This window comes from Taudactylus pleione, unplaced genomic scaffold (genome assembly GCF_031769625.1).
Source record: "Taudactylus pleione unplaced genomic scaffold, aTauple2 ptg000040l, whole genome shotgun sequence".
In the NCBI taxonomy this organism is placed as follows: Eukaryota; Metazoa; Chordata; class Amphibia; order Anura; family Myobatrachidae; genus Taudactylus; species Taudactylus pleione.
In genome coordinates this window covers 4,522,431-4,550,045 of record NW_028284442.1, presented here as the reverse complement: position 1 = coordinate 4,550,045, position 27,615 = coordinate 4,522,431, and the positions used below count along the sequence as shown (strand labels likewise).

The 27,615-nt window shown below is 38.0% G+C and overlaps 1 protein-coding gene across 1 annotated transcript in view; it reads right to left on the bottom strand.

Moving 5' to 3' along the window:
• LOC148538322 (dynein axonemal heavy chain 3-like) overlaps nt 1-27,615 on the bottom strand; it is a 1,025,530-nt gene that overhangs the window by 411,464 nt on the left and 586,451 nt on the right. Inside the window, exons 30-31 of the mRNA XM_088455384.1 lie at nt 16,243-16,356; nt 13,766-13,915 (exon numbers count right to left, since the gene is read on the bottom strand). Coding sequence (XP_088311510.1) covers nt 13,766-13,915; nt 16,243-16,356 — 264 coding nt within the window. The remainder of the gene's footprint in view (nt 1-13,765; nt 13,916-16,242; nt 16,357-27,615) is intronic.

The following is a 27,615-nucleotide window of genomic DNA, read 5'->3' as shown; positions in this document are numbered from 1 at the left end:
GTATTCTGGAATATTGTGGGCTCTGAATGAGGGCAATGGTGAATTACTTTAAAAATACTTTCTTTTAAAGTAATTTGCTATTGACCTCATTCAGAGCCCTCAATATTCCAGGGTTCATACATTAGGGCAACCATCAAACCTCCTATAGGAGTTCCCTCTTCAGCGCTGGAGAATAACACAAAAATATCTAATATTGCACCTTGAGACTACCTTGGGAAGTTCCTTAATTTACACACAGATTTTATTTTTGCAGATTGCAAAAAAGAATAAGAAAAACTCTTGTGTGGGCATGCTTATGAGAAGAATTGTATGTTATAATGTATTGTAAAGCTTATTTGAAAGATAAAAATATGTTTTTATTAATTATCTTAAAATAACAGTGGGAGATATTTCCTTGTGAGTGGACAGAGATGTCCATCATCAAATCAAGACAAAAAAAGAAAAACATACAATCTCTATTATATTGTTGCCATACAATTTCTGCTATATGTATATACTGTAGATCTTCCTGGACCACTTAGGAATGTCTTTAATCCTGTGTGGAATACCTTCTCCGAAAACCCCCATTTCCCTTTTCCCCTCCCACTTCCTCTCCTTTCTTATTACACTGAGCAAATTATTGAGGTCTCTTAGATTCTGATACAGTGTACATGTATGGATAAAACACATTGTTTTCCAGGACATTAAAAATTACACTTCGCGACACTACCTGTGTTGCTCCATAATTATGACAATATTCAATCTTAGCTGAATTGCTAAGCAAACATATAACAGAGGACTTTGAGAATATTTTTTTCTGGGAATTCTAATGACACCAAACTGTCTAGAAGCTGGAAATAAGATTTCTATAAATAAATATTTTTTTTTACAAAACAAAAAGGGTATATTGGGACCTTACAAGCCTTGAGAATTTCTGCAAATTAAAAATTTCACCTAGAGATTTCAGACCCTATATATTCTTGACTTTTGAACTAGTTTCAGAAAATCTAAAAAAAAATACTAAATATTCACAGGAGTTAATCAGCATACTAATTAAACATAATCACCTTATTTTAGAGACATGTGAGAAAGATATAGAAACAGTGGATCAAAAATTGGAAATGTTTGAAAAGATCAACATTTTCAGAAACAAAACAAAAAAGATCTGGATATCTACAATAAAACAATTATTGAATGCAAAAAAAAAAAAATCAAACAGTATACAGATCAATATACCTCTACGGAGGCAGAATCGTTGGGTACCAAAGACCAGCAGGTATACAATTGTACACTCTCATCCTCTACACAACACAGCCATGTATCTACTTTTTTAGGGGAGAGGCGGGGCCAAAAGGAAGATGAGAAGGGTAATCAAAGAGAAAAAAAAATCAACAATTAAGGGAATCCCCCTCCCCACTGGGACACTGGACAAGAACAAGGAAAGATCACTAGAAACCAACCTCAAAATTATTAGTCTTTCAGAACATACCATAAACCAAGATCAAATAAATTTCCTATCAAAAGGCCTCTCTTTTTCACCAACAAATTGTTTCTGTAGATTCTGATGAGAAGAAAACTTACGTATGTTTGGAAGGAAACAAAAACAGAAACAAAACAAAAATAATGTTAGATGCCAATATTGACACAGAAACCCATGATCCATCTCTCAAGTAGCTTCCACTATGGAGAAACCAAAAATGTCAACCTTTTTAGGAAGAACAAGAGGCACTCTCAACCATAGAAGAACTGGACAATTACTCTCCAATAACTCACGAGGAGAAAAAAATATCTATTTGCAAATAGAAATCCACTTTAATGCCACAGGATAGTATATGCCCTGAGGTAAATTTTTCTTTAAGAATATGGTTCCAAAAGATCTAGATACCATAGCACAACACACATGAAAAACAAGATAATCTCAAACCAGGTGAAAAAAGAGCTGTAAAAGAAATCCAAAACTGGGACAACACTGTGATAATATAATCCGATGAAGGCAGTAGAATTGTTCTTTGGCCTAAAGGTAAAAACACTAAAGAGGCTTACAAATAACTAAACAACACAACATGTTTCCACAAATCTCCATTTGACCCATTGACAATTTTCTCATTAAATATACCAGGATTATTTACAAAGCTTTAAAATGGTGTAATTACCAACAGGAACATAGCTTTCTAATGGTTACAAATCCAAAAATTACGACTCTCTATCTGCTCCTTAAGATACATAAAAACCAAAAGGACCCACCAGGGAGGCCTATTGTGTCTGGTATGAATGGCCTATTAGAAAAAAACAATAATTTTTGTGACATCCATCTTATAGACTATGGCCCTCATTCAGAGCCGCTCGTTAGCGGCAGTACGCTCATTCCGAGCGATGTTTGCACATCTGCGCATGCGTACGGTTTTTAGTACGCATGCGCGAACCAGTCAGTGCGGCCAAAAATCGTTTGTACGCTATATAGCGAGTGCCTGCTATTTTGAGTGACAGAATGAGGCGTATGTGGGTGGTAACAGGGGAAGGTGCTTGAAAAGGGGGGAGTGGAATTCGAACGCAGGCGTGCTTAAAGGTCAAAACGGGCGTTTTAAGGGTGTGCATAATTAATCCAGCAGCGTCATTGACCACGTCACTTGGTTTTTTTAAACTCAGAACTGCTCGCAAAATAGCGGTTGAAAAAACCAACCACAAGAATAGCGAGCAGTTCATACGCTGTACGATGTACTCGATTAATCAAATAAATAGCGGACATGACGTATGGTGCGAGCGGCCAGGGGGCGTTTTTATCAAATAAACGAGCGTATGTTTTGCTCGCTCGTTCAGACTTAGAGGTGTGAACAGACTACAATTTGCGAACGGATCATTTGAATAGCCACCCCTTGTTTTTGAACGAACGACCGCAAATAGCGAACGGCTCTGAATGAGGGCCTATGTCTTAGGTTTACCTTCATATGTATAGGATACCATGGATGACTTATGAAAGATATACAACATTGAACTTTAAGATTCTCAATACCTAAAAAGCTTTGTACTTCATCCATGAATTACTACACTTTGTGTTACCCCATAATTGTTTTACATTTGATGATAGGTATTACATCTAAGTGATGAGGACAGCAATAAGGGCAGCTTGTGCCCCCACATATGCTAACATGGTGGGAGCATGAAATTGTCTTCCACAAAGAAAAAGAACACCTGACTAAAATATCAGTACCTGGCTCTATCAACAATGTCCTTATCATCTGGGATGGAGATTTGACAACATTGACCTCTTTCAATTAACAGTTGAATAACAACCGATTCAACTTAAAATTCACATATGAAGATGACAAGAACAATCTTCGGATCTATAGAGATGTTAACAATGCTTTGGCTACTGAGCTGTATAGAAAAAATACAGCAACTAACAGCTTATTACATCAGTCAAGCTCAGACTTCCCACCAACCATTACTAACATTCCTAAAGGCAAATTTTTACGTCTTAGAAGAAATTGTTTGGATGAACTATCTTTTAATGAGAAAAGTAAAGAACTATCATTAAGATTGAAAGAGAGGTTACAGCCCAAGATTCATCAAATTAGCAAAGAATACAACTAAGAAAATACAGAGAGAGATGCTGATTTTTAAGAAACAATTAAAAATAGCAACAAGATAACAGTACTTTTTGTTAGAGACTACTGTAAAGAATTGAAACAGATCAAAAAACATAATTTTGTAATATTGACCAATTTTATTATCCGATTCATATCTGTCTTCCAAACTCAATAAACAAGTTTCCATGAGCTTGAGAAGAGCACCTAAGCTTAAGGACAAATTGGTAAAAAGTCATTACACACGAGTACCACCAAAGATACCACTCAGAACTGGTACATACCCATGTTGGTCTTGTAAGATCTGCGAACACATTGTAAAGAAATATTCAGTGCAGGACATATATGGAAACAATCTTGAGATCAAACAATTAATTTACTGTCAAGCTATGGAAAGTGTATAACATACACATGCAATTTAAAATATGCTGGAAAAACCACTAAGATGTTAAAACAAAGAGCTCTGGAACACATTGGATCAATAAGGAACGCAGCTATATATCTTGACAAACACAATTTTTGTTGAGCATGAAAATACCTACAAAGATCTTTAGATTTTTGGACTTGAAAGAGTTCATTTAGGAGTAAGAGGAGGAGACAGTACGACAGAAAGAGAGTGCATGGACATTTAAACTGGGAGCACCACACTTTCACCACACGGACTCAATGAACATATAAGTTATGGCATTTTTCTTATTGCCTAATTATTTTATCTAGTAATTTTTTCTCTTTCCTTCTTTCCCCATAACCTCATGTCTATTAATCTTACTATCAATTTTGATACACATACAGTACATCCAAGCAAATTACCAATTTGTACCTATTTTGTCTAACTCTTCACCAACATTATGATTCCGCACTGGCCTCATTTATCAATGAGTTTTATCACTAAATATGAGCATATGATAAATGGTACTCCAACCAGTCATCTCCCAACTGACATTTTTCAAACAGATGAAAGTTGGGAGCTGATTGGCTGGAGCACCATTTATCATATGCAGCGAGTTTTATCACTTATTTTGAGTGATAAAACTCATTGATATAAATGAGGCCCATTGTATAAATACACACACCTTTCCACAAAGCTATTCACTAATTTTTCTGATTGTCCACTATACTAAAGAATGTTTGTCTACTTTTAAAATATCATATTTTCTAATCCTATAATACTGTATGTCTCTTTGTTGTAATTTTTCACATTTCACGTTATTTACAACATGAGTTTACACAATATGAAATTTGACTAAATATAAACTTTTTTTGCAATTTTTTCTGTAATCCTATCTTACCTTAATGCCCTATTAATATACTGGTATATACAACATAAAACTTACCACAACTTTATTAAGAATATATAATTCCTTTATCCCTAAAAAAATGATATGTGTCACAGTCACATTAGCACCCCTATGTTCTAATATATCTTTACTCATTTACTCCAAAAGTGAACAGAATTTTGTATATGCTCCTGGACAATAGCCCAAACCCCCTTCAATATCAGTTCTTACTCCTCTTTGAGAAAATAGTTTGGTTAATTATACAGAGTTAATAGCCTAGCAATAAGCATCAAATAAATGTATTACTCATCTTCTAGACTACTATACTTTGGACCAGCTACTGTGATTGGTTCAATCAATTACAATACTATATATTGACTATAAGATACACTAACTAAGAAATGCATACATGCAATTTATGCTTTATGTTTTATTATCTAATACATTAGTCATAATCTTAACATACAAACAAAGGTATATATACCAGATGCCAAGAAAGCACTAATCAAGTCAAAAAAAGTGTAGTCAGCTGCTCACCACTTGGGAATATTGGCACTCTTCCCAACAACAAGATATACAGAAATAAAGAGGTGGAAAAGCGCTGCAAACACATAGACCATGCAATAAATGAAAATATGTATATTATAATTATTTAATATACGTTCATCAAAATGGTGTAATTATACTCTAATACATTTCAAAGGACATATTACAAAGCCAGTAAAATGTCTCTCATAACAGGTAATAAAAGATAGAGAATCTATGTGAATATAGGTAGTACATACAGTTAAAAAACACTGTTCACAAACTTCATCTAGAGTTGATGGATCCAAAACCGCAACAATGTGCAGGATATTGTCACTTAGAGAACTAAAAAAGTGTGTCCATATTATTGAAAAATAATAAATACAAAGTATACAGTATCTGTAAAAAAGGAATGTCCTGTGATAATCCGCTACTGTTTGTAGCAAAAATAACGTGGCTATATTGTAGCCTAAAACAAGTGTTCACGCATAGTTTGCATACCAGAAAATATCACTTCCTTGGATAAACGGATCTAATGTGCTGTTATCAATAAGCCCTCCGGCAGCACAGTGGGATTGCTGTTTCTACCAGCTGGATGTTAACTTTATCGGTCAGTTGAGTGATCCGTCTTACTCGAATGTATGTGGCCACACTGTGTGAACACTTCTGATTGGCTAACCACCAGCATAAATGTCACAATCTATGAGACAATCACAGGCCTGAATGATAATAAGCCTCCATTTGGACAGCCGAAACGAGCGTCATTCAACAAGTCTGACCAGGTCTGTGGGGATCAGATGCCTCACATTACTTGCAGACCACACAGTGCTTAGAGTATCATCTCCTTACCACTGAGATGCTCTCTCATCTGCACTACAGCAATTTCCCTGCATTGCTCGCAGCAACAGGGCTCACTGTGGATTTCTAGCAGACAGAAGTGTCTCCAACCTTTTTTCTATCGCAGTGTTCCCACAGTGAACACTCATTAGCCATCCAATGCTTGTGTAAACGGCAGGACAGCAGTCCCACTGTGAGATACCACCTTGTCCCTTACTTTCTATTCTATCCTATATACAGAGACATCTGCTTAATAGAGACCATTTTGGGGGATTTTACAGCATTTGATAAATTACTCTTTTTTTTGCATATTCCCAACTGTGTACAAATGTTAGTGGCTATGCATAGCTCAAGTGCAGAATAAGAGCAGTAATTCTGCTCATTAATGATTGCACTCAATAACCTTAATAGGATTTAAGTAATATAGGTGAAAGCGTGATAAATATGATACTAAATGGCCTATGTTATTTGAATCCCTAACATTTAAACCTAGATAGGGGTAATAGAGTCATACCAAACTGCCACAATGGAATGACATGCCTTTGACTACAAAACTGCATATATGACTTCCTGAGCTTTGCCTAATCACTGTACCAGAGCTAGTTAGGTTGGTTTTGATCTACTGCGAACAAACATTACAGATGATTTTTGGAATTTTTGGAGGATCCAATAGAGATTATCCATTTCAAGTAGTTGATACACAAATTATCTGTTTTTTTATAAGACTAATATTGTACATTGCTATATTTAATATTTTTGCCTTATTGTTACATAAGTATTGTTATTTATTTATACCTCATTTAGTACAAAATAAAATACACAATATATTTTTCTTGTTTGTTCGGACCATTGAGATCAATTATTTGATCTTTACTTTTTTTGTCTTGATTTGGTGAGGGGCATCTCTGTTCACTGACAACGGAATATTTCCCACCATAATTTTATGGTAATTATTTATTATCCATGAAGTAACCTTTACAATACATTATAACATACAATTCTTCTCATAAACCGAGCCCCCACAAAAGTTCTAGGGTGCACCGCCTTTGTTTTTCATTGGTTTAAGATTTTCCTTAGAATTTCTATTAAATTGTTAGCCATATTGTTTCTGCTATATGTGTATACTGTAGATCTTCCTAGACCACTTAGGAATTTCTTTAAACCTGTGTGGAATCCCTATTCCAGAAAACCCCCATTTCCTTTTTCCCCTCCCACTTCCTCTCCTTGCTTATTACACTAAATTCCTTAATCTGCAGGCTGCCAATTTCCCCTATTTTACATATGGTGTTTACAATGAAGGTGTCAGTTGGAGTCCCTCTATTTTATAAACAATAAATTAGTGTTACATACAGATACCAATGTGTTCCAAATATATTTATTTGATTTAACTAAAATGTAACTACATTGAAACATGGGAGCAATGTATTTGTGGTGAAAATATAGGAGGCAACAATTAGGAATATTATTTGAATTCTAATTTATGTGTCCGTATTAAAATTTTGTATACTGTCATGTAACTAGTGACACTAAGAACATTGAGTTGAGTTCCCTAAACCTAAGTGTTTTCTAAATGTTAAGTATTAGTCTGATGTTTTAAGTTCGACTTGCACCTCTTTTAAGAGTCTCATAAAACTTAATAACCCAAAGGTTAAAAACAGCCTGGGTTTATCAGGTTTTTTTAAGCCACATAAAATAGTAAACCAGAGGGGGGTTTTCATTTCAACTTAAAGGTCACATGCCATGAGCAATAATAAATACATTTCTGCTGCATCTATTGTGTGCTTCAACCTTTTCATCCTGTCATTTAGACAGTAAAATACCTAACTCCTACACACAGCTGATAAGGCCATTAAAATGTGTGTGATAGAAGCAGAAATATTCAAAAAAAGAAAATGAAGAGGTTTGTTTTTTTCTGTGACATACTGTGGGGATGTAAAACAGATCATTTCAAAGACAAACATGGCTCTATGCTTTAATAAAATAATTCAAATATTTTTATACAAATAAATAATGAAGTTCACTTTATCATAAATACAACCATAGTCACTAAGTCATGTAGATGCCCTCTAGAGGTGCAGGGGTGGGTTGGCGAATTGAAATGCATATATATATATGGGATAATCTATATACTGGCACCAAAATCCCGACAGCTTCAGGATCCCGGCACCGGTAAACCGACCACCGGAATCCCGAAGGTAAGTATCGTCAGTTAAGGGAGGGTTAGGGTGCGGGGTTAGGGTTAGGCTCTAGGGGGAGGGTTAGGCATCAAGGAGGGATGGTTAGATTGAGGGTGTGGGGAGGAGGAGGTTAGGTTAAGGCACCGGGGAGGGAGTGTTCAGTTTAGGGTGCGGGAAGGGGGAGGTTAGGCTTAGGCACTAGGGAGGGAGGTTAGGTTTAGTCACCGAGAAGGAAGGGTTAGGGTAGGGGTTAGAGTTAGTGCTAGCATACTTACCTATGAATGTTGGGATTCTGACTGTCGGGATTCTGCTGTCAGTATTCTGACCAGCGGCATCCCGACCGCCAGCAATCCATACCCAACCCATATATATATTCAAGAATTTTGAGAGATATATTTATAGGTGATAGGAATAGGAAAGCATATAGTTTCTATTGCCATACATTGTGTCCATATACTCTGGTATAATCAAGGATTCCGCTATGGGCAATTGCCTGGTGGTATCATTGGGATTTGTTTGCCTTCCTGATGCTTATGTTTAAATAGCACCATATGTTTAAATCGAGGTTTCCTCCCATACCACACAAATTTACATATGGTATTAAGTCAACCAGGGAAACTAATGGGCTTTCCAAAGGAACATTTTTAAGTATTTATAACACCCTAGGTAGGATATTAATATGTATATTTTTTGATTTACCAAGCCTTGAAAAATTATGTGAGGACAAGAATGCTCAGATATTTAATATGGAAAGAATACCACTTATGCAGAAATAAGTGTTGCGAGGTAACCACTGTGTCATTAGGGACTTTAAGTTGTTTTGAATTTTGAGAGGCAGCCAAATCTGTTATACATTAGGTTAGACAGTGCCATTGTAAGGTTCATTATTATGGTTTACAGTTCATCCACAAAGAGGGATATGCTGGAATATGTGGCACATATGCACCTCCAATAGATACTTATGTTAGATCTAATGGCTCTTGTCAGACTCTGCCTGCAAACCGCAAGTACCAAAAATCAGTGTGCAGTCCTGGTGTTTCCCATGAGAAAGGTGTAATTTTTCTGAAAGGATGCCATTGATTGTTGTGTGTGTGAACGGTGCCCCACAGAGAGCCAAAATTCTATGTAAGCAAGTATCACCCAGCTCCAAGTGCTCCATATTGGTCTGGGTATTATCTGAAAATGTTTTAGAAGCTTGGAGGAGGATAGGCAGCTCTGAGATGTGCTACAGATGATAATAGATCACAGTTAATGTTCCAGGTAAAAAAAATAATAAGGAAAAAGAAGCAGGCTGCTAAAAAGGTGGTCAGGGTTAAGCTGGCAGTAATGGAGGCATGAATGCATGTGTAGGGTTTCTGATGGCATTTGTGTGATTTCTGATGGGCATATGTGGGAGATCTGATAAGACTGCGAGGTTTTAATAGCATGTGGGGCAGGTCTGATTGCTTATAAAAATTGACTTTTGGCATGTGTGGATCTGTAAGGGCATGCAAAAGATGTGTGTGCATGTAAGGGTCATGTGTGGATGTGATGGCATGTAAGGGGCATGTTGGGATATTCGAGGGCATGTAAGGAGTATGTGGGGATGTCTGATGGCATATATGAGGCATGCAGTGAAGCCAGATATCAAGTAAGGGGCACGTGAGACCATCTAAAGGACAATTTAGACACTGGACACAGCAGTGTGGTAAGAGCTGATAAGAATAATTTCACTTGATTTTTAAAGGGAAGATATTGGATATTTGTATATAATTACATGGCATTTGTATATTTATCTTTTATTTTGTTTATTTTACTTGGTACAGTAAATGGGACTTTTGTATTTATTTATAACACTGTCCAAACTATACTCTATCTTATGTATATGATACTTAATTACAGTATTTCATTATGTACAAATTGGTAATGCGATAATATTTAGTACTAACAATTTCAAAACCACATCTCATGGTAGAAAGCACACAAAGGCTATTGTTTTTCCAGGTTTAACCTTCCATATGCTATAGAACTGAAAACATTTTGAGATGCATCCAGCTCAGCATATACACAAAACTGTCTTGCTTTTGGAAACATGTTCTGCCTGTGTTATTATGTAAAATGCATCCAAGTTGATATGATCGTCTAAGAATACTGTCATGTTTTTGGGTTACGTAACTTCATTAATAAAATGCTTAAAGATATCTTGGATCTCTTGTTTTTTTGCAGAAGACTGATAATAATGATGCCATCCTAACAGTGTCAGTGATGTTACAGACAGTTCTGGCATAATATACACCTTCTGTCTTAAAACATTTTTGAAAATCAAACAATGACACCATCACATTATTATCCACAACTGTATAACAGTGTAGAAGAAAGGAAAAAGGCACACGGGGATACACCTGCCATTTACAGAAAGAAATAGCACTCTAGAAGAGAAAAGGTGAGGACCAGTGTTGAATTTCCCATTATGCACGTGCCTAGGCTCGCCAATTGTTGAAGGATGGGACAGAGGCTTGTTTTAGTACTGTCAGTCTGATATTTACCAGTGACTGCAAAATATTGCCACTCTAATGTACCGTACACTATCTTGAGTGGAATGTAAATGGGTAAGACATGCACAGACTGTCCCTGTAATCTGTCCTACTTAGTATAACTATATATGTGTACATGGTTATAAATAAAATGTCATAAGTAGTAGTAGTAGTAGTAGTAGTACATTGAGTTGCCAATCATCAAATGAGGTCTTATAACCAAACAATGAAAATAATAAAAGTAGGCAGAGGGGGCAGACATTATTATTGTGCCCATGAATGCCTTGACCCCAAAATGTACTATAGTAAAGATGAAAAGAAAAAAAAGGTAATGTTAAGGATAATCAATATAATAAAATGTTGATAAGAGAAATAGACATGTGAGGGGGAGAGAAAGATGTAGTAAGAGTGGGAGAAAGAGGAGGAGAAAAAAAGTGTGGGAAGCACAGAAGAGTGACAGGAGGAAAGACAGAAACAGAGGAAAGAGAGAAAGAGAAAACAAGCACATGCAGTTCTGCAGACAACTAGTTATTTCTAAAGAAGGATGTCAAAAGAAGAAGACTGTTTCTGGTATTATTCGATAGCCCTACTGCAGTGTGTCTCAAACTCGGTCCTCAGGATCCCACACAGGTCATGTTTTGCAGGTCACCCAGCAGGTGCACAGGTGTATTCATTACTCACTGACACATTTTAAAACATCCACAGGTGGAGTTAATATCTCACTTGTGATTCTGTGTGGAGACCTGGAACACATCTATTGTTTGGGGTCCTGAGGACCGAGTTTGAGAACCCGTGGTCTACTGCTTCTGGTATTATTTGATTGGTCTACTGCTTCTGGTATTATTCGATTGATCTACTGCTTCTGGTATTATTGGATTGGGCTACTGCTTCTAGTATTATTGGATTGGTCTGCTTCTATTGGCATTAGTGGATTGGTCTACTGTTTCTGGTATTATTGGATTGGTCTCCTGCTTCTGGTATTATTGGATTGGTCTACTGCTTCTGATATTATTGGATTGGTCTTCTGCTTCTGGTATTATTGGATTGGTGTCCTGCTTCTGGTATTATTGGATTGGTCTCCTGCTTCTGGTATTATTGGATTGTCTTCTGCTTCTGGTATTATTGGATTGGTCTACTGCTTCCGATATTATTGGATTGTTCTGCTTCTTCTGGTATTATTGGATTGGTCTACTGTGTCCGATATTATTGGATTGTTCTGCTTCTTCTGTTATTAATGGATTGGTCTACTGATTCTGGTATTTTTGTATTGGTCTCCTGCTTTTGGTATTATTGTATTGGTCTACTGCTTCTATTATTATTGGATTGGTTTACTGCTTCCGGTATTGTTGGACTGGTCTACTGCTTCTGGTATTATTGGATTTGTCTACTGCTTCTGGTATAAAATCTTACTAATTTAAATCTAACATTTATGGTATTTGTTAATTATTCCAGATTAATTTGAAATTTCTTGAAAATTATAGCTCTCATCACTTCTTTTGTTAATCAATGATAACCTCCATAAAACTCCCTCAGTATTCAACTAAGTCTCTAGTCTGGATTGTAGATGCTCAAAAGGCTTTCCATAAATATAAAGCATTTTCCCCACCGGATCCTAATCTACCTTTTTTTCTTGGAGTATTATTGCTCTGAGTCTGATGCTGGAGCTGTCTTCTTACAGTGCAAAGATTTTCAAGGAAAGCAGAAACTTTTGGCTTTCTTTTTGAGAATGTTTTCAAATGTGTGTATATTAATCTGCCTTATAACAATCAATCTGCTCTTGCAGTTAATAGTATGATCTGCACTTATGTAAGCATACTGCTGGGCATAGTAAATTACAGCATGCAGCTTGCCCAGTCAAGTGCAGGCTGCTAGCTATGAAATGCGCCAAGCTATAATTTTGCATGATGGTACCCACAAGTTTAACTGGGCAAGCACATGTAAATGCCCGCCCAGTTGTGACATCAGTACGATGAATTGGGCAGTCTGTATGCAGAACATATAGGTTCTGCACAGACCTAGCTCTAATTTTACATGATAGTACCCACAATATGATGGTACCCATGAGATGAATGTACCCAAGAGCTCAACTAGGCAAGCACATGTAAATGCCTGCCCAGTTGTGACATTAGTAATGACGAATCAGGCAGTCTGTATGCAGAACATATGTTCTGCACAGACTGCAGATATATCTGCAGATCAGTAAATCTGCAGATATATCAGTGAGGTGTGTGCCCACCTTTAGACCACTTTTGGTGAAATGATATGCCACCCAAAATGCAGCACTACTTGATTTCACCATCAATCAGCCTGATCCCCCTTTTACTCTAGAAACTATTTTACTTAAAGAAATACATACAAATAAATATTACATTTTGGAATATGCTATCACTTTATAAAGAACTAAAGTTTTTTTATTATTATTACTATTATATCATTATTATTATTTTTATTATATTTTTTATTATTATTTTATATTATTATTATTATTATTAATAATAATAATAACACTAATAATATTAATAATAAATAATAGTACTGATATATATATATATATATATATATATATATATTATTTAACCTCCTGTATCAATTACACTGGTAAAAAGAAACTCATAATACAAGAAATTAAGTAACGGTGCATACAAATAGCATGCCTCTGGGATAAATTACATCAACCTAAAATTGTAGATGAATTATACACTACTACGTACATACACATTTATATGTATTTCAGAAAAACTGATTGTAAAGATTGTAAAACTGCAAAATAGTAGAATGAAACCTTTATTTACTACTACTTGTAACTACATTTAGCAGTCCTCTAAAAGATGCTGCATAAATTGAACAAGATAGAAAACATTTACATCCTTTACCTTTACTATCTGGAAAAACTTCTTTCGGTCTTGACTGCTGACAAGCCTGTCACAGAACACTCTATAGACCTCATGAATCCAAAGTCTCATTAATTTCTGAGCTCCTTCGGCACTCTGATGTACTTGACTGGGTTTCAAAAGTATGATTCCCTAAGTAGAATATGTGACATTTAGTTACTTTAATTAGTTCTCAAACTGTTGAGGTCCGTTACATTAAAAATGTAAACATAACTTAATATAAAACTTTAAAAAAAAATTTATTCACTGTTAGCAATTCATATTAACAAAAGAAACATGTTAAGATTAGAATTTTGGACTACATTTTTCTTTCCTCTAAAAATGTTTTTAACATTAACCATTGACCAAATATATAAAAATTAAATTTACTATTAATAATTGCCATTATTTCTCTGCAATGCAGTTTGAGAGAGTGCATAATGCTTCAAAAGTCTTCTGTACAGTGCATTTTCAAACACAGTATTACGTACTGTATCTTTGATTTCCTTGTGTTATATGGAGAATTCCCTATATTTCAACTTACCAATATCACTTTATAATTCATTCTCTCAAAGGTGAGATTCCATTTCTGTGGATTGTGTTATAATGGAAATTTCGGGATTTGAAAGAAGCTTAGAAGTGTACTCCTACAAACAATGTCTGTTTCAGGATGAATGTTTTTGACCTTTGCATTGTCATTTTTGTTTTCATAAACAGAAATTCCAAAGAGAAAACAGAATTCTGGGTAATTTCATTTTATATACAGTACATAGCAGCCCTTTCAATAAATGCCTTACCCAAACAGACATGTTATACACTTATAGATAGCTTATTTTGGCCTTGTTGAGCCTTCTCAGAGTAGAGTAGGTTTATTATTTCACCATACCAAAATTAATAAGTATAGTTAGAGAACTATAGCTCTTGTGACCATATGCAAATCAACCTCTACAAAACAATAAACATTTGGGTAGTGCTGTTTACTTTTGAATTTTCTGGGCATTTGGAGCATAATTAGGAAATCTCAATAACTCTATTCATTCTTTCATTGAGGCTGTTCTGAAGTGGTAATGGATGTGGTAATAACTTTTATCATATAAATGTTTTAGTACTTTGGTCTGCTCCAGTTTATACTTTCTTTGCTTGGACCTATAATCCATGATCACCATCTTAAACTGTAAACTAGGGATGGCCATCAATGGATTAACAATCGATGGTCACTATTGATGGTGTCATCAGTGGTTAAAATCAATAGTATGCAACCTTCAACAGGGTACCCCTGCTGTGGAGAATGTCAGAGAGCAGGCCAAATAGGGAAGGGAGAAGGGGCTTAGCAGGCAACTGGGAGTGGGGCTAAGATCAATGCTCTTGGCATCAAGAATAAAAGAGCATTGCCACCTGATAGTCATCAATGGCGAAGAACCATTGAATCTCTGCCATCGATGGCAAAACCAGCAACCATCAGTGGCAAAAATGTATGTTTGTTTATTATTGATGGTCAACGGCCATTTCTACTGTGAGCTCCACATTTGCTTGTTACAGTATATGCCTGGGAAAACTTCTGTTTGTGCCTGAGAGACATGCAACCTCTGTGGTCTGACAAGTCACATCTACAAGGAAAGGTCCTAGAAGGTGAAAAATTGCTCCACAGATACTTAATGGCTGCCCCAGCAGCATAGAGAAAGCATCAGGAGAAATCATCCACCCCTCCCTGTCAGGATAACATCACACATTATGCCTATGGGTAATAATGACATAATATAAAGAGAGTTGGTGAAGGTAATCACATAACCAAGCTTATGGCACTTTTAAGGAAAGGGTTAACAAACTCCACACTACAGGTAACTGGAGCATATTTTACAAAAGAAATATAGACAAAACACACAAGGATAAAATAAACCAGGGATGTCTAATCCAGTACATATACCGCTTTTCTTATAGTGCTGCCATTTTACAGTTACTCTCCTTTTGGCAGACACATAATCCACACTTCTGGCAGCAGAGGAGGGTACAGGCATGCTGATCCTTGCTGGTCTTCCATGGTTCTCTGTTCTTCAGTCAATCCAGGAGAAGCATATATCCCATTCAGTCCTAACATTACATATCAGTCAGTGACCCCACACATTGTCACTGCTCAGCACAGGATGAGTGGAGTACATAATATGGGCTTTAATTAAACAAACTCCCAAAATGTTTTATTAATAGTAACTTGCATGATGTTGAAGTGTATAAGTCATCAACTGTAGAAGAATCAGCAGTAGTGTAAATACTAATATGGTTTCATTAGTTACAGCTGTGAAGGAAAAGTTAGACTGGGTCAGCATTCTGAAGCCTCCTGATTTACTCTTCAGACCACTAGCAGATCTAGTGTCTTTAGGAGATACCTTAGCTTCTCTTATAAGAGTAGAGTGGATGGCAAAGAATACTAAAATAATATAAATTATTAGTTCATTTTGGGTAGCTTAAATGAATGAATTTGTTACCTGTATAACTCGGGAGAAATCCCTCAAACTGAATACATAGTGAGATTTTGAAGGCATTGGAAGAAATATTATCGACACTTGTCTGTACAGATCCATTGTGGCCCACACAAATATCTGCAGAATAAATATTGAAAAGAGCCATTACTAGCTTTGTCTTCAATAGAAAATGTACATCTGTCAACACAAAAACAGTTCAAGATGTGTCATTTCACAGATGGGTGATGTACAAATGCTGAAGATCACAGACAGTTAAACAAAACTAAATGACACAGACAATGTCATGAAATCAAAGAGCATTTCAGCTTTAATAAAATATTTTTTTTATTTAGAAGGTTAAGTGCACCTCTTTATATTTCTAAAAAAGGAAAAAAAAACATCTTGCTGTAAAAATACTATTTCTATTGGCTAAATATGAACATGCTGTCTTAATGTGAGGTGTCCTTGGTTTGCCAAGGAGAGTGAGAGAGATTTCAAAAGGAAATCTCCAGCAGCTTTTAATGCTTGCCCTTTGATCATGTACATTTTACAGTCCTGGCAAAGTACCAATTTGACTAGTTCTCTCTGTTGATATTTAATGACCTGGATGCAGAAAATGTAATATGAAGTAAATGATGAAAAGAAACAACAAGCTACCTACATAGTGATTTTCTTTAGGCAGCAGGTTTGTGTGAACAGTTTAGACACTCACATTTATTTTATTTTCAGCTGAGATAACCTTAAGGTAATTGTATTCAGCTGGATGTTAGAACGTGGAGGGATTTCATTGTTTCTATCATTGTGTTGTACTTAAACTTTAACAAAGCATAACACATACTAAATCATATAATCATGAATGAAGAGTAAAGTTAAGACAAATAAAATAGGACTGTAAAATAAAACATTTTTAGCTAAAATAATGAAGATTTTACAGAATCAATTGTATAAACAGTAAAATAATAGTTATATAAATGGCATTGGCCCATAGGGTGGTGGTTGTGGTGGAACCCATCAAAGATGGGGGTTCCCATAGCACGAAGTCCTATTTTACATAAATGACAGTTGCTAACAGCATCGAGGTCAAATATTGTTGGTCTATGCAGACAAATAAGAATATTATATGTAGAACGTGGAAGCAAGGAGGACATTTTACTGATGTCCCATACTGATGCCACCAGGACAGTAGCTAAGAGGCAAAGTACTTTTGGGAAGAAATATATTAGGTCTCCTTTAGTGGGTAACACACATAAATCCATGAAAACAGGAAAAACAATGGCATCATCAATAATTTGGGACATACTTTCTAAATAATAAAAGATTGGTATATAAAGGTCTAGCAGTCTCTATATCATTATAAAATAGGTGATTATTCCTTTGCAATTTGATGGTGGTGATGTGACTTTCCCCTGTGGTTTCTACTTAGTGCTATATTTGACTTTTGGTGAATGAGGCTGAAACCAGTGGGCTCTCATGTACAGCGGCAAGGTGCAGTCACTACCGCCGCTTATAGTTAGCGGCGGTAGTGACTGCAACCACGCCCAAACGCGTTTCGTCCTTCCGACTTCGTCAGTGATGAAGTCGAAAAGACGAAACGCGTTTGGAGTGGTCACTGGTGATGGCATTGATGGGAAGTGGAGTCCTATGAACTTGATCTGGAGCTGGGACCTTGTGTTACACCGCTAACTATAAGCGGTGGTAGTGACTGCACCTACTGTACACGATAGCCCATCGCTGATGGTGATCATGATTACTGGATTACCCTAATTTTATGTGTAAGTCTTTTATGCACTTTGATTAAATACTAACTATATTTTACTCACTGTGGTGCGCATCCGTTTCTTGCTTCTTTGACCAGAAATTTGTCCATATACTCCTGAGGAGGAGGATCTATCAAACGGCTGCTGCAAACTGTGACACATATGAAAACGAGAGGACACACTTCCATGTTATCATTGGACTAACTCCATTGCGCACAGTGATATACTTTTTCTTTGTCCATATATATATATATATATATATATAAATATACTGTCATGTTTGCCACCGGTGTTCACCAGTGACTCCTACCAATCGGGATATGGGTTTTGCTGCACCCAGCAGGCAGGTCGCAGTCCTTTGATATGGTATCCAAGCCCTGACAGAATGGAGAATTACACAGACGGTGGCCCGAGGAATATGTCTCCCTAGGAGACACAACTACACAAGGAATTGGTACTTGAGGTACCCACTGGTAGAAGTGTGTAGGAGCACTTGTTATGCTGATAGATGACTCCTTGAGGCACTTGAGGCAATCTTGGAGAAGAATGTTGAAATCAATTGAGAATCACAGGTCATAGAAGAGACACATGTAAAGCATTGAATATCTTCATTTGTGAAGGAAGTTCTAATTTATATACCACTGGATTAAGAATTTTGAGGATACAGTAAGGGCCAATGAAGTGTGGAGCAAATTTCATGCTAGGTACCCTCAACCGGATGTTCCTGGAAGACAACCACACTTTGTCTCCAACTCTCAGCAGTGGAACTGCAAGGTGTCTTCTATCCGCAAATTTCTTGTAATTTCTTAAGTTTGTTTCAAAGAACAATGGATTGTCTTCCAAAGACTTGAAAAAGATTCTACCAGATTGGTTACCGCCGGTATCTCTACTGCCGGTAAATCTTGAAAATCTGGAATCCGAGGATGTCTACTGAAGACAGTAAAGAATGGCGCTGATTTGGAAGAAGAATGGTATATGTAATTATGTGAAAACTCTGCCCATGGTAAAAGATCCACCCAGTCATCCTGGGAAGATGAAACAAAAAGTCTAATGAAGGTCTCCAACTCCTGGTTCATCCTTTCAGTTTGACCATTTGTTTGAGGGTGGTAGGCTGAAGAAAATTTTAATTTGATTCCACAGGTACTGCATAATGCTCTCCAAAATTTGGTTACAAATTGAACACCTCAGTCACAAACTATTTCCTTCGGGTGACCATGTAGCCTGAAAATATCTCGAATAAAGATCTTCGCCAACTGAGGAGCAGACGGAAAACCCACCAGTGGTATAAAATGAGCCATTTTGGGAAGCGGTCCACCACCACCCACACAGTGTTATGCCTCTTGGATCTGGGTAACTCTGAGATAAAGTCCATGGAGATATGAGTCCAAGGAGCGACTGGTATTGGTAAAGGGTGTAATAGACCAACAGCCTTCTTATGAGACACTTTATGTTGAGCACACTTTACACAGGCCAAAACAAAACTCCGGATGTCTTCTTTCATAGTGGGCCACCAGTAAGTACACTGGAGAAACTTGTAGGTTTTAAGAATTCCAGAGTGCCCAGCAAAAAGAGATGCATGAGCCCATGTTAGAAGTTTCTTCCGTAAATGAAGAGCTACAAAAATGTTTCCAGATGGTGGGGACAGAACTTGAATAGGAGCAAATACAATGGGGTCCAGGATTGGATGAAGTTGACGCTGATCCTCTTCCTCTTGTGAACATATAAATGAGCGAGACAGTGCGTCAGATTTTTTATTAAAAATGCCATGACAGAACTTGAGCTTATGGTCAAATCTGGAAAAAAAAAAGAGACCAGCGAGCCTGTCTGGCATTCAAACGATCAGCCGCCTGGAGATATATTAAATTTTTATGGTCTGTAATAATAGTGACCAGAAATTTGGCTCCTTCCAGGAGATGCCGCCATTCCTCCAGTGCCAAGTGAATTGCCAGTAACTCCTGGTCACCAATGGCATAATTCTTCTCCGCAGGAGAAAATTTTCATGAGAAGAACCCACAGGGATGGGTTTTCCCATCTTCAGAAATCTGGGACAGTACCGCTCCTACCCCAACTGAAGAGGCATCAAATTCTACAGTAAATGGTTTATCCAACTGCGGCTGGCGGAGGATTGGTGCTGTAGAAAATACTGATTTTAATTTTTGAAAGGCTTGTACAGCCGGGCAGACCAACGAGATGGGTTAGCCCCTTTTTTTGTGAAGGCAATAATTGGTGAAACCAATGTGGAGAAATTTGGAATGAATCTTCTGTAGTAATTTGCAAACCCTAGGAAACTCTGAGTGGATTTTAGTGAACATGGCTGAGGCCATTTGGAAATGGCTTTGAGTTTGTCGGAATCCATCTGAATAGAGTTACCAGAGATGATATGACCTAAAAATGGCACTGAGGGTTGTTTCAAAGAGACATTTGGAGAGTTTCCCAAAAAGACTGTGACTCCGAAGACGAGATAAGACCTCCCGCACATGGAGATGATGAGTTTGCAGGTTTTCAGAAAATATTAAAATATCATCCAAATAGACAACTACGAATCTGTAGATATCTTGAAAGATCTTGTTTACATATCCTTGGAATTCTGCTGGAGCATTACTCAACCCAAAAGGCATCACGAGGTACTCAAAATGACCATCTCTCATATTGAATGCAATTTTCCATTCATCCCCCTCTTTGATGCAATTTAGATTGGTAGGCTCTGCGGAGATCTAACTTTGTTAAGATATGAGCACCACAGACCTTATCAAAAAGTTCAGATATGAGTGGCAACGGATACCTATTCTTGACATTAATTTGATAGTCAATGCAGGGTCTGAGGCCCCCATCCTTCTTGCCCACAAAGAATAAACACGCACCGGCGGGTGACATGGATGGTCGAATGAACCCTTTGGCCAAATTTTATTTAATATATTCGGCCATGGCGGCTGTTTCGGGAACAGAAAGAGGGTAAACCTGACCTCGAGGAGGTGTCTTCCCAGGAAGCAATTCTATACCACAGTCCCAGGAATGATGTGGGGGTAGTTTGTTTGCCGCCTGTTCGCAGAACACATCTGCAAAGTCACAGTAAGCTCTAGGTAGGTGGGCATCAGAGGATCATTCCAGACTCTCTGGTATAGGGGTTTTGACAGCTGGACTGACCAAGACTGATTGGCTATGTACAGGAATTACTTGAGATAGACAGCCATGAAAACAGTTTGGTCCAGAGGACAAAATCGACATACCGGTCCAGTTGAAAGTAGGACTATGTTGACTCAAACAGGGTAGTCCAAAGACTAAATCATGGGGTTTTTGGGAGAACAAAAAATTGGGTGAGACGTGAAAGAATTGGATTCTCCTAAAATGGTATTGTCATCTACTCCAGAGAGTAATAATTTGTTGGGTAATGGGCTAACTGGAATGTTTCGGGAACAGAAAGAGGGTAAACCTGACCTCGAGGAGGTGTCTTCCCAGGAAGCAATTCTATACCACAGTCCCAGGAATGATGTGGGGGTAGTTTGTTTGCCGCCTGTTCGCAGAACACATCTGCAAAGTCACAGTAAGCTCTAGGTAGGTGGGCATCAGAGGATCATTCCAGACTCTCTGGTATAGGGGTTTTGACAGCTGGACTGACCAAGACTGATTGGCTATGTACAGGAATGACTTGAGATAGACAGCCATGAAAACAGTTTGGTCCAGAGGACAAAATCGACATACCGGTCCAGTTGAAAGTAGGACTATGTTGACTCAAACAGGGTAGTCCAAAGACTAAATCATGGGGTTTTTGGGAGAACAAAAAATTGGGTGAGACGTGAAAGAATTGGATTCTCCTAAAATGGTATTGTCATCTACTCCAGAGAGTAATAATTTGTTGGGTAATGGGCTAACTGGAATGTTCATATTTTGAACTAAAGTTTCAGATACAACCCCCAACTGAATGCTCCCAACTTCAGTGAGGGTCTCTCATTTCCCGCAAGGAAAGGACAATTTTTAAGCACATGTTCTGGTGTGGCACAATACAAACAGAGCTTATTCTGAAAGCATTGGTTGCATTCAGCCGTGGTCAACCTGGATTTGTTAACCTGCATCAGTTCATCTCCGCTGGCAGAAGGAGTCGAGAACCGACCAGTTAGTGATGACTGATCCTGAAGGCGTTCTCCTCGCCCTCTAATAGCCCATCGCTCCCTATGGCGGAGGTCAATTTTAATACATAAGGAGAAAACATCAGCGAAGGTGGCAGGTAAATCCCGAGAAGCCAGTTCATCCTTCATCCTTTCGGATAGTCCATGGAGAAATGCAGCTTTAAGAGCCTCCTCCTTCCATTTAAGTTCCAATGAGAGGGTCTGAAACTGGACCACGTACTGTCCAACTGTACGAGTACCTTGCCGAACCCGAAGTAGATCCGAAGACGCAGAGGTGGAGTGACCTGGCTCATCAAAAATTCTTTTAAATGCCAAGATAAAGTCGTCATAATTAGATACCAAAGGATATGCTCGCTCCCATAGTGGAGAAACACAGTCCAATGCAGCTCCGGTTAAAAGGGAAATCACATATATCACCTTTGACCAGAAAGTAGGGAAATTCTGGGGTAGGCACTCAAACTGGATCTCGCATTGGTTAACAAATCCACGACACCGTCGAGGGTAACCATCAAACTGTTCAGGAGTTGCCAACTGGAGACGAGACTTTAGAGATGTAGTCCCCTGTGATTGAACCAGAAGGATTACAGGAGCTGCAGCCACCGAAGTGGGAAGTATCAATGCCAGAGTAGTCTGGATAGATACTAATTGTCCTGAAAGCTACTGTAGGTACCGAGCCACTTGGTGTTGTGCTGCCTCCTGATTTTCCATACGAGATGTGAGATCTTGTAGTGCCCCCATACCCTGGGATCCTGAGGCTTCCATTGGGCCTGTACAAACTTTCACGCTTGCCACTGGGGTTTTGGAAGCTGAGGTCTGAGGTTGAGGAAGGAAGAGGAGGCGAGGTGCCTGAATGTATGATCTCCTCATCCACAGGACTTGGATGTTAGCAAAACCCTACCAAAGGTGCAGAGTCTAACCTGCCAGGAGGTGTTCACCAGTGACCCCTACTAAGCGAGATATGGGTTTTGCTGCAACCAGCAGGCAGGTCGTGGTCCTTTGATATGGTATCCAAGCCCCAAAGGAATGGAGAATTACACAGATGGTGGCTCGAGGAATATGTCTCCTAGGAGACACAACTAACTTGAGGTACCCACTGGTAGAAGTATGTAGGCGCACTAGTTATGCTAATAGATGAGTCCTTGATATGAAGTACTGGCACAGGGGAAAGGACACACTGTAGCTCCGGGAAGAGATGCTGCTTTGCGCACAGGCTGAGGTAGTAAATGCACTAGTGCTCCGGGAGGAGACACTAGATTGTGCACAGGCTGAGATGGTAAACACACTGCTGCTCCATGAGGAAATGCTGGTTTGCACACCGGCTGAGGTGTTAAATGCACTGGTGCTCTTGGAGGAGATGCTAGTTTGCACACAGGCTTGAGATGTTATATGCACTGTTGCACTGAGGATAGCACAGAGTTGGTTCTCTGGCACAGATGGTAGTTCAGAGTTACACACAGGCCGAGGTGGGATATCGCACTGTTGTACTGAAAAGAGGCACAGAGTGGCACTCCGGCAGAGATGGTCAAATGCACTAGATAGAACACAAAGGAAATCTCAGGGGAACTTGGAATGAGCACTAAACTAGTAACACTAGGAAGGACAATCGTTGTACAGGCAACTTCCTGGTGTATTGGGGCCGGCTGTATACCCAGGGGTAGCAGTTGACAGGAGGACAGCGTCAGCTGACCCAGATCATACTACCATTGGTTGGAAGCATTGTCACATGAGAAAAGACTGTCATGGCAGTGCCCATGCCAGAAACCACAATCCCCAAGACACAGGCCCGACCATGGAAGTCCGTGAGCGCCTAAGGCAGAATACTCAGAACATCACCAACCTCCGCATCAAGCGTCTGACCGCACGGGAAGTCAGGGGAAGCCGGCACGGAGGTGAGAGACGGCCTAGGCTGAACCCTGACATATACATCCATGATCCGGCACTCGTGAGATGCAGATAGTAACAACCGGGTGCCGTCCACAGTCTGCCTCATAGACGAGACAATCTGTACATAATTATCACAAGGCAGCACTCCGTAGTAAAGAAAACACAAGTCGTTAGTGCTTAAACTGCAACATTTCAGCGCTTTAATCCGCGCTTTTGTCAAGTCAACTTATTTTTGGCTTGACAAAAGCACAGATTAAAGCGCTGAAATGTTGCAGTTTAAGCACCGACGACTCGTGTTTTCTTTACTACGGAGTGCTGCCTTGTGGTAAATATATGTATATGTGTGTACTGTATATCATCCTTATAAGAGAGTTTCTCTGTAAAAGTAGTATTTATTTTTATTTATTTTAGGGTCACACAATCTGAATCGTATGGACAATTTTCAAATTGTAGGGGCATAACATTATCTATATGATTTTCCATGATTGATTTTGATTTCTAAAAAGAGCAAAGGTCTAATTGGGATTTTTGATGCATTACCAAACAAAATCATGTAGGCGCTTATTTATTATAGCAAATGACGAATAACATATTTTGTACCACATCATTTGCTTCATGTATGATAGGATTTCCATATACTGTGTCTACTTTAATGTATATTATATTATTTAAATGTCTTTTATAAATTAAAAATCAATACTAAAACACTAATACTAAAACACAAAAACACTAAAACACTTTTTTGTATTCAATTTTAAATCTGTCATAATCTACAGCAACTTTTCTCAATGTACTATTGTGTTTTACTTTTACACCTACACAATACAAATAATAATACAGTAATTAACCTCCACCCCCACCCCCTAAAATAAAACTGTAAATAAGTAAATTAAAACTGTAATCTAGCTTTTATTAGTTAGATTTTATCATCAGTATGCTTGTGAGTAATGGGAATATTTTCAAGTTTTTAGATATCTGAAAGTGCACATTGCCAGGTAGCTGTAGGAAGCTGGAGGTACAAATAAGTAATTTCTCTTAGCCAGCAATGCTGGTAACTTGGATTTGCTGCCGCCTTAGTAGGTTGGAATCTTGAGCCTGCTTTTTGGATTTGGGAGCTTATCTGAGCCTATTAGTTTAACATAGGGCCTGATTCAGCAAGGATCGCAATTGCAAAGCTGCACGCAGGCAATTGCAAAATATGCACTCAGGCATCTTTGCAATTGCGATCCTTGCAATAATGCAAATGCAGCAGGAGGTTTATGACACCCCCTGCTGAATTTGCATTCCCAGCACTGCAATGGAGGTCGCAGGCTGGGTTCACCATCGCGACCATTGGTGGTCGGTAGTCGCGATGGTGGACAGCACCGGGCGGCCAGACAGCTGAGTAAGACTTTCTGGGCTGGCCACTCCCGGAAAATGGGGTGGGACCCCGTCCCTGCACCACCCCTTTAATGCATCAAGGGCATGCGTGTGATTGAGCAGGACCCATTCTGCACACTCGTAAAATGAGTCCTGCGCACACGCAGATTCACGATAATCGGGAATCTGCGTTCAGCAGTGCACTGCTGAATCATGCCCATAGTTGTGTGTAGAGTACATTATTTAAAACATCATGATAACCACCTTGCCCAAACATTAAAACAAGCGAAATATTGAAAATGGAGATATGAAAAATATAACTGAGAAATAATACTAAAATAATAGTGGACCACGTGTTATCTAATGATAGGCATGTTTACAAAATGCAAATGCTCCCCCACCATGAAGATTTATAGATAAAATAGTCAAGAGTGACAAGCAAATTAACAATTAGAAAATAATAAAAAAAGTTATTCAATTACAAAACAGTGTGGAGCTGAGGGATATTCTACAATACTTGTCTTTTTTTCAAAGCAAATTTTTCAAAAACATTTAATAACCTATTTATATATCCTGGTCAGAATATTAGAATATAACAGTGGAATTATCCATATTTTGCTTTTTTTTGTAGAACCATTGTGCTATGTGCCAAATAGTAACTTATTTAAAAAATTTAAATAACAGAGCTGTAGTAGGCCTTTCATGCTAAAAGTCACATTGTAAAATTCCACATTTGTTTTACCTGTCAGCTAATAAACAATACACTAAATGTCGCTTTTACAGTCAACTTTATATCTGATACTTAGATCTTGCACTGTGTATTTTTAAAAGCTGAATTCATTACACAATTACAATGAAATGCCGACATTCACTAAAACAACAGTCATTCTGGATGCCTTTCAACTAATAAAAGTATAAGCCAAGGCATTAACAATATTGTTAAAAAACAATACTTTAAAAATGAGTTAAAATTGGCAATTCAGTTTTGGCACTCATTTAGTAAACAATGTTAGTTTTGAATTAATACATGCTTATTACATTTATTGTCTTTTATTAGTACAAATAAAATGTAAATAGCGAAACATTATATCTCATTCTCTGCAGCAGCAATCATAAAACAAAATACGTACAGTTCAGAGACTGACTGTTGATACAGTAACTGATTCATTTTTAACATTATGGTCAATGACTTTGGAAAACTGTTATATTAATGTGTGACTTGACCTTTCTGAACATTTTGAAGTATAGTGAGGTTGATTGTAAATTTAATTTGCTTCTCCCCATCAAATGTTTTGATGTTAAATAATTGCATTGCAATATGTTGCTGTGTATTTATGTGGAGATTTTATAGCACTTTGACCCATCCAAAAACTCAATCATTGACAAATCCAAACCTTAGACAACCTATCATTTAAAAACAAATAAAATAGTGTAGAAAACGAGTAAGTCTATTGGCCGATGGAGGAACTTGGCGTAGGAAATAACCATGAGGCCATCGACATGACCAGATTTTTTTAAAAGATCATACTGATTTAATGGTTAAAAACACAATTTAAACATATAGAGGTCTATGCAGGAAAATGGAACATTATCACTCTTTCTTGCTTTTTCACAGTTATCTTTTTCAAAACAGACCAGAATAGTTAAGGCAGGGAGAGGGCTGCACATGACTATTATTACAATATATATGTAATAGATATACCACTCTTGGGTATGCGGTCTTGCTCTGATATAAGCATGCCTTGGGGTGGTCACACTTTGATATAAGCATGCCTTGGGGCATTTGCACTCTGATATAAGCACTCTTTGGGTCAGTGGCACTCTGATATAAGCACTACTTGGGTCAGTGACACTCTGATATAAGCACACCTTGGGGCGGTCACACTTTGATATATGTAGGCCTTGGGGCGGTCACACTTTGATATAAGCATGCCTTGGGGTGTTTGCACCCTGATATAAGCACGCCTTGGTGCGGTCATCCTTTGATATATGCACGCCTTGGAGTGTGTTGTAACAAAAGCCGAGTGCGTTCAACCACCTAAGGCATGCGTATAACAGAGTGTGACCACACACCCATGAGTGGTATATCTATCTTATAAAATGGGCCCTGCTGTGAAAAAATTGTTCTACATGGAGATGACATAGGGTGACACAGATACAGAATAGGAGATAAGTATTTAACTGAATAACGGTGTAAGTGAATAAAACAGTTGAACATTCAAAAAAGGCTGTTTAAACCAGGGGTGGGCAATAAATGGCCCCCAGCTGTTGTA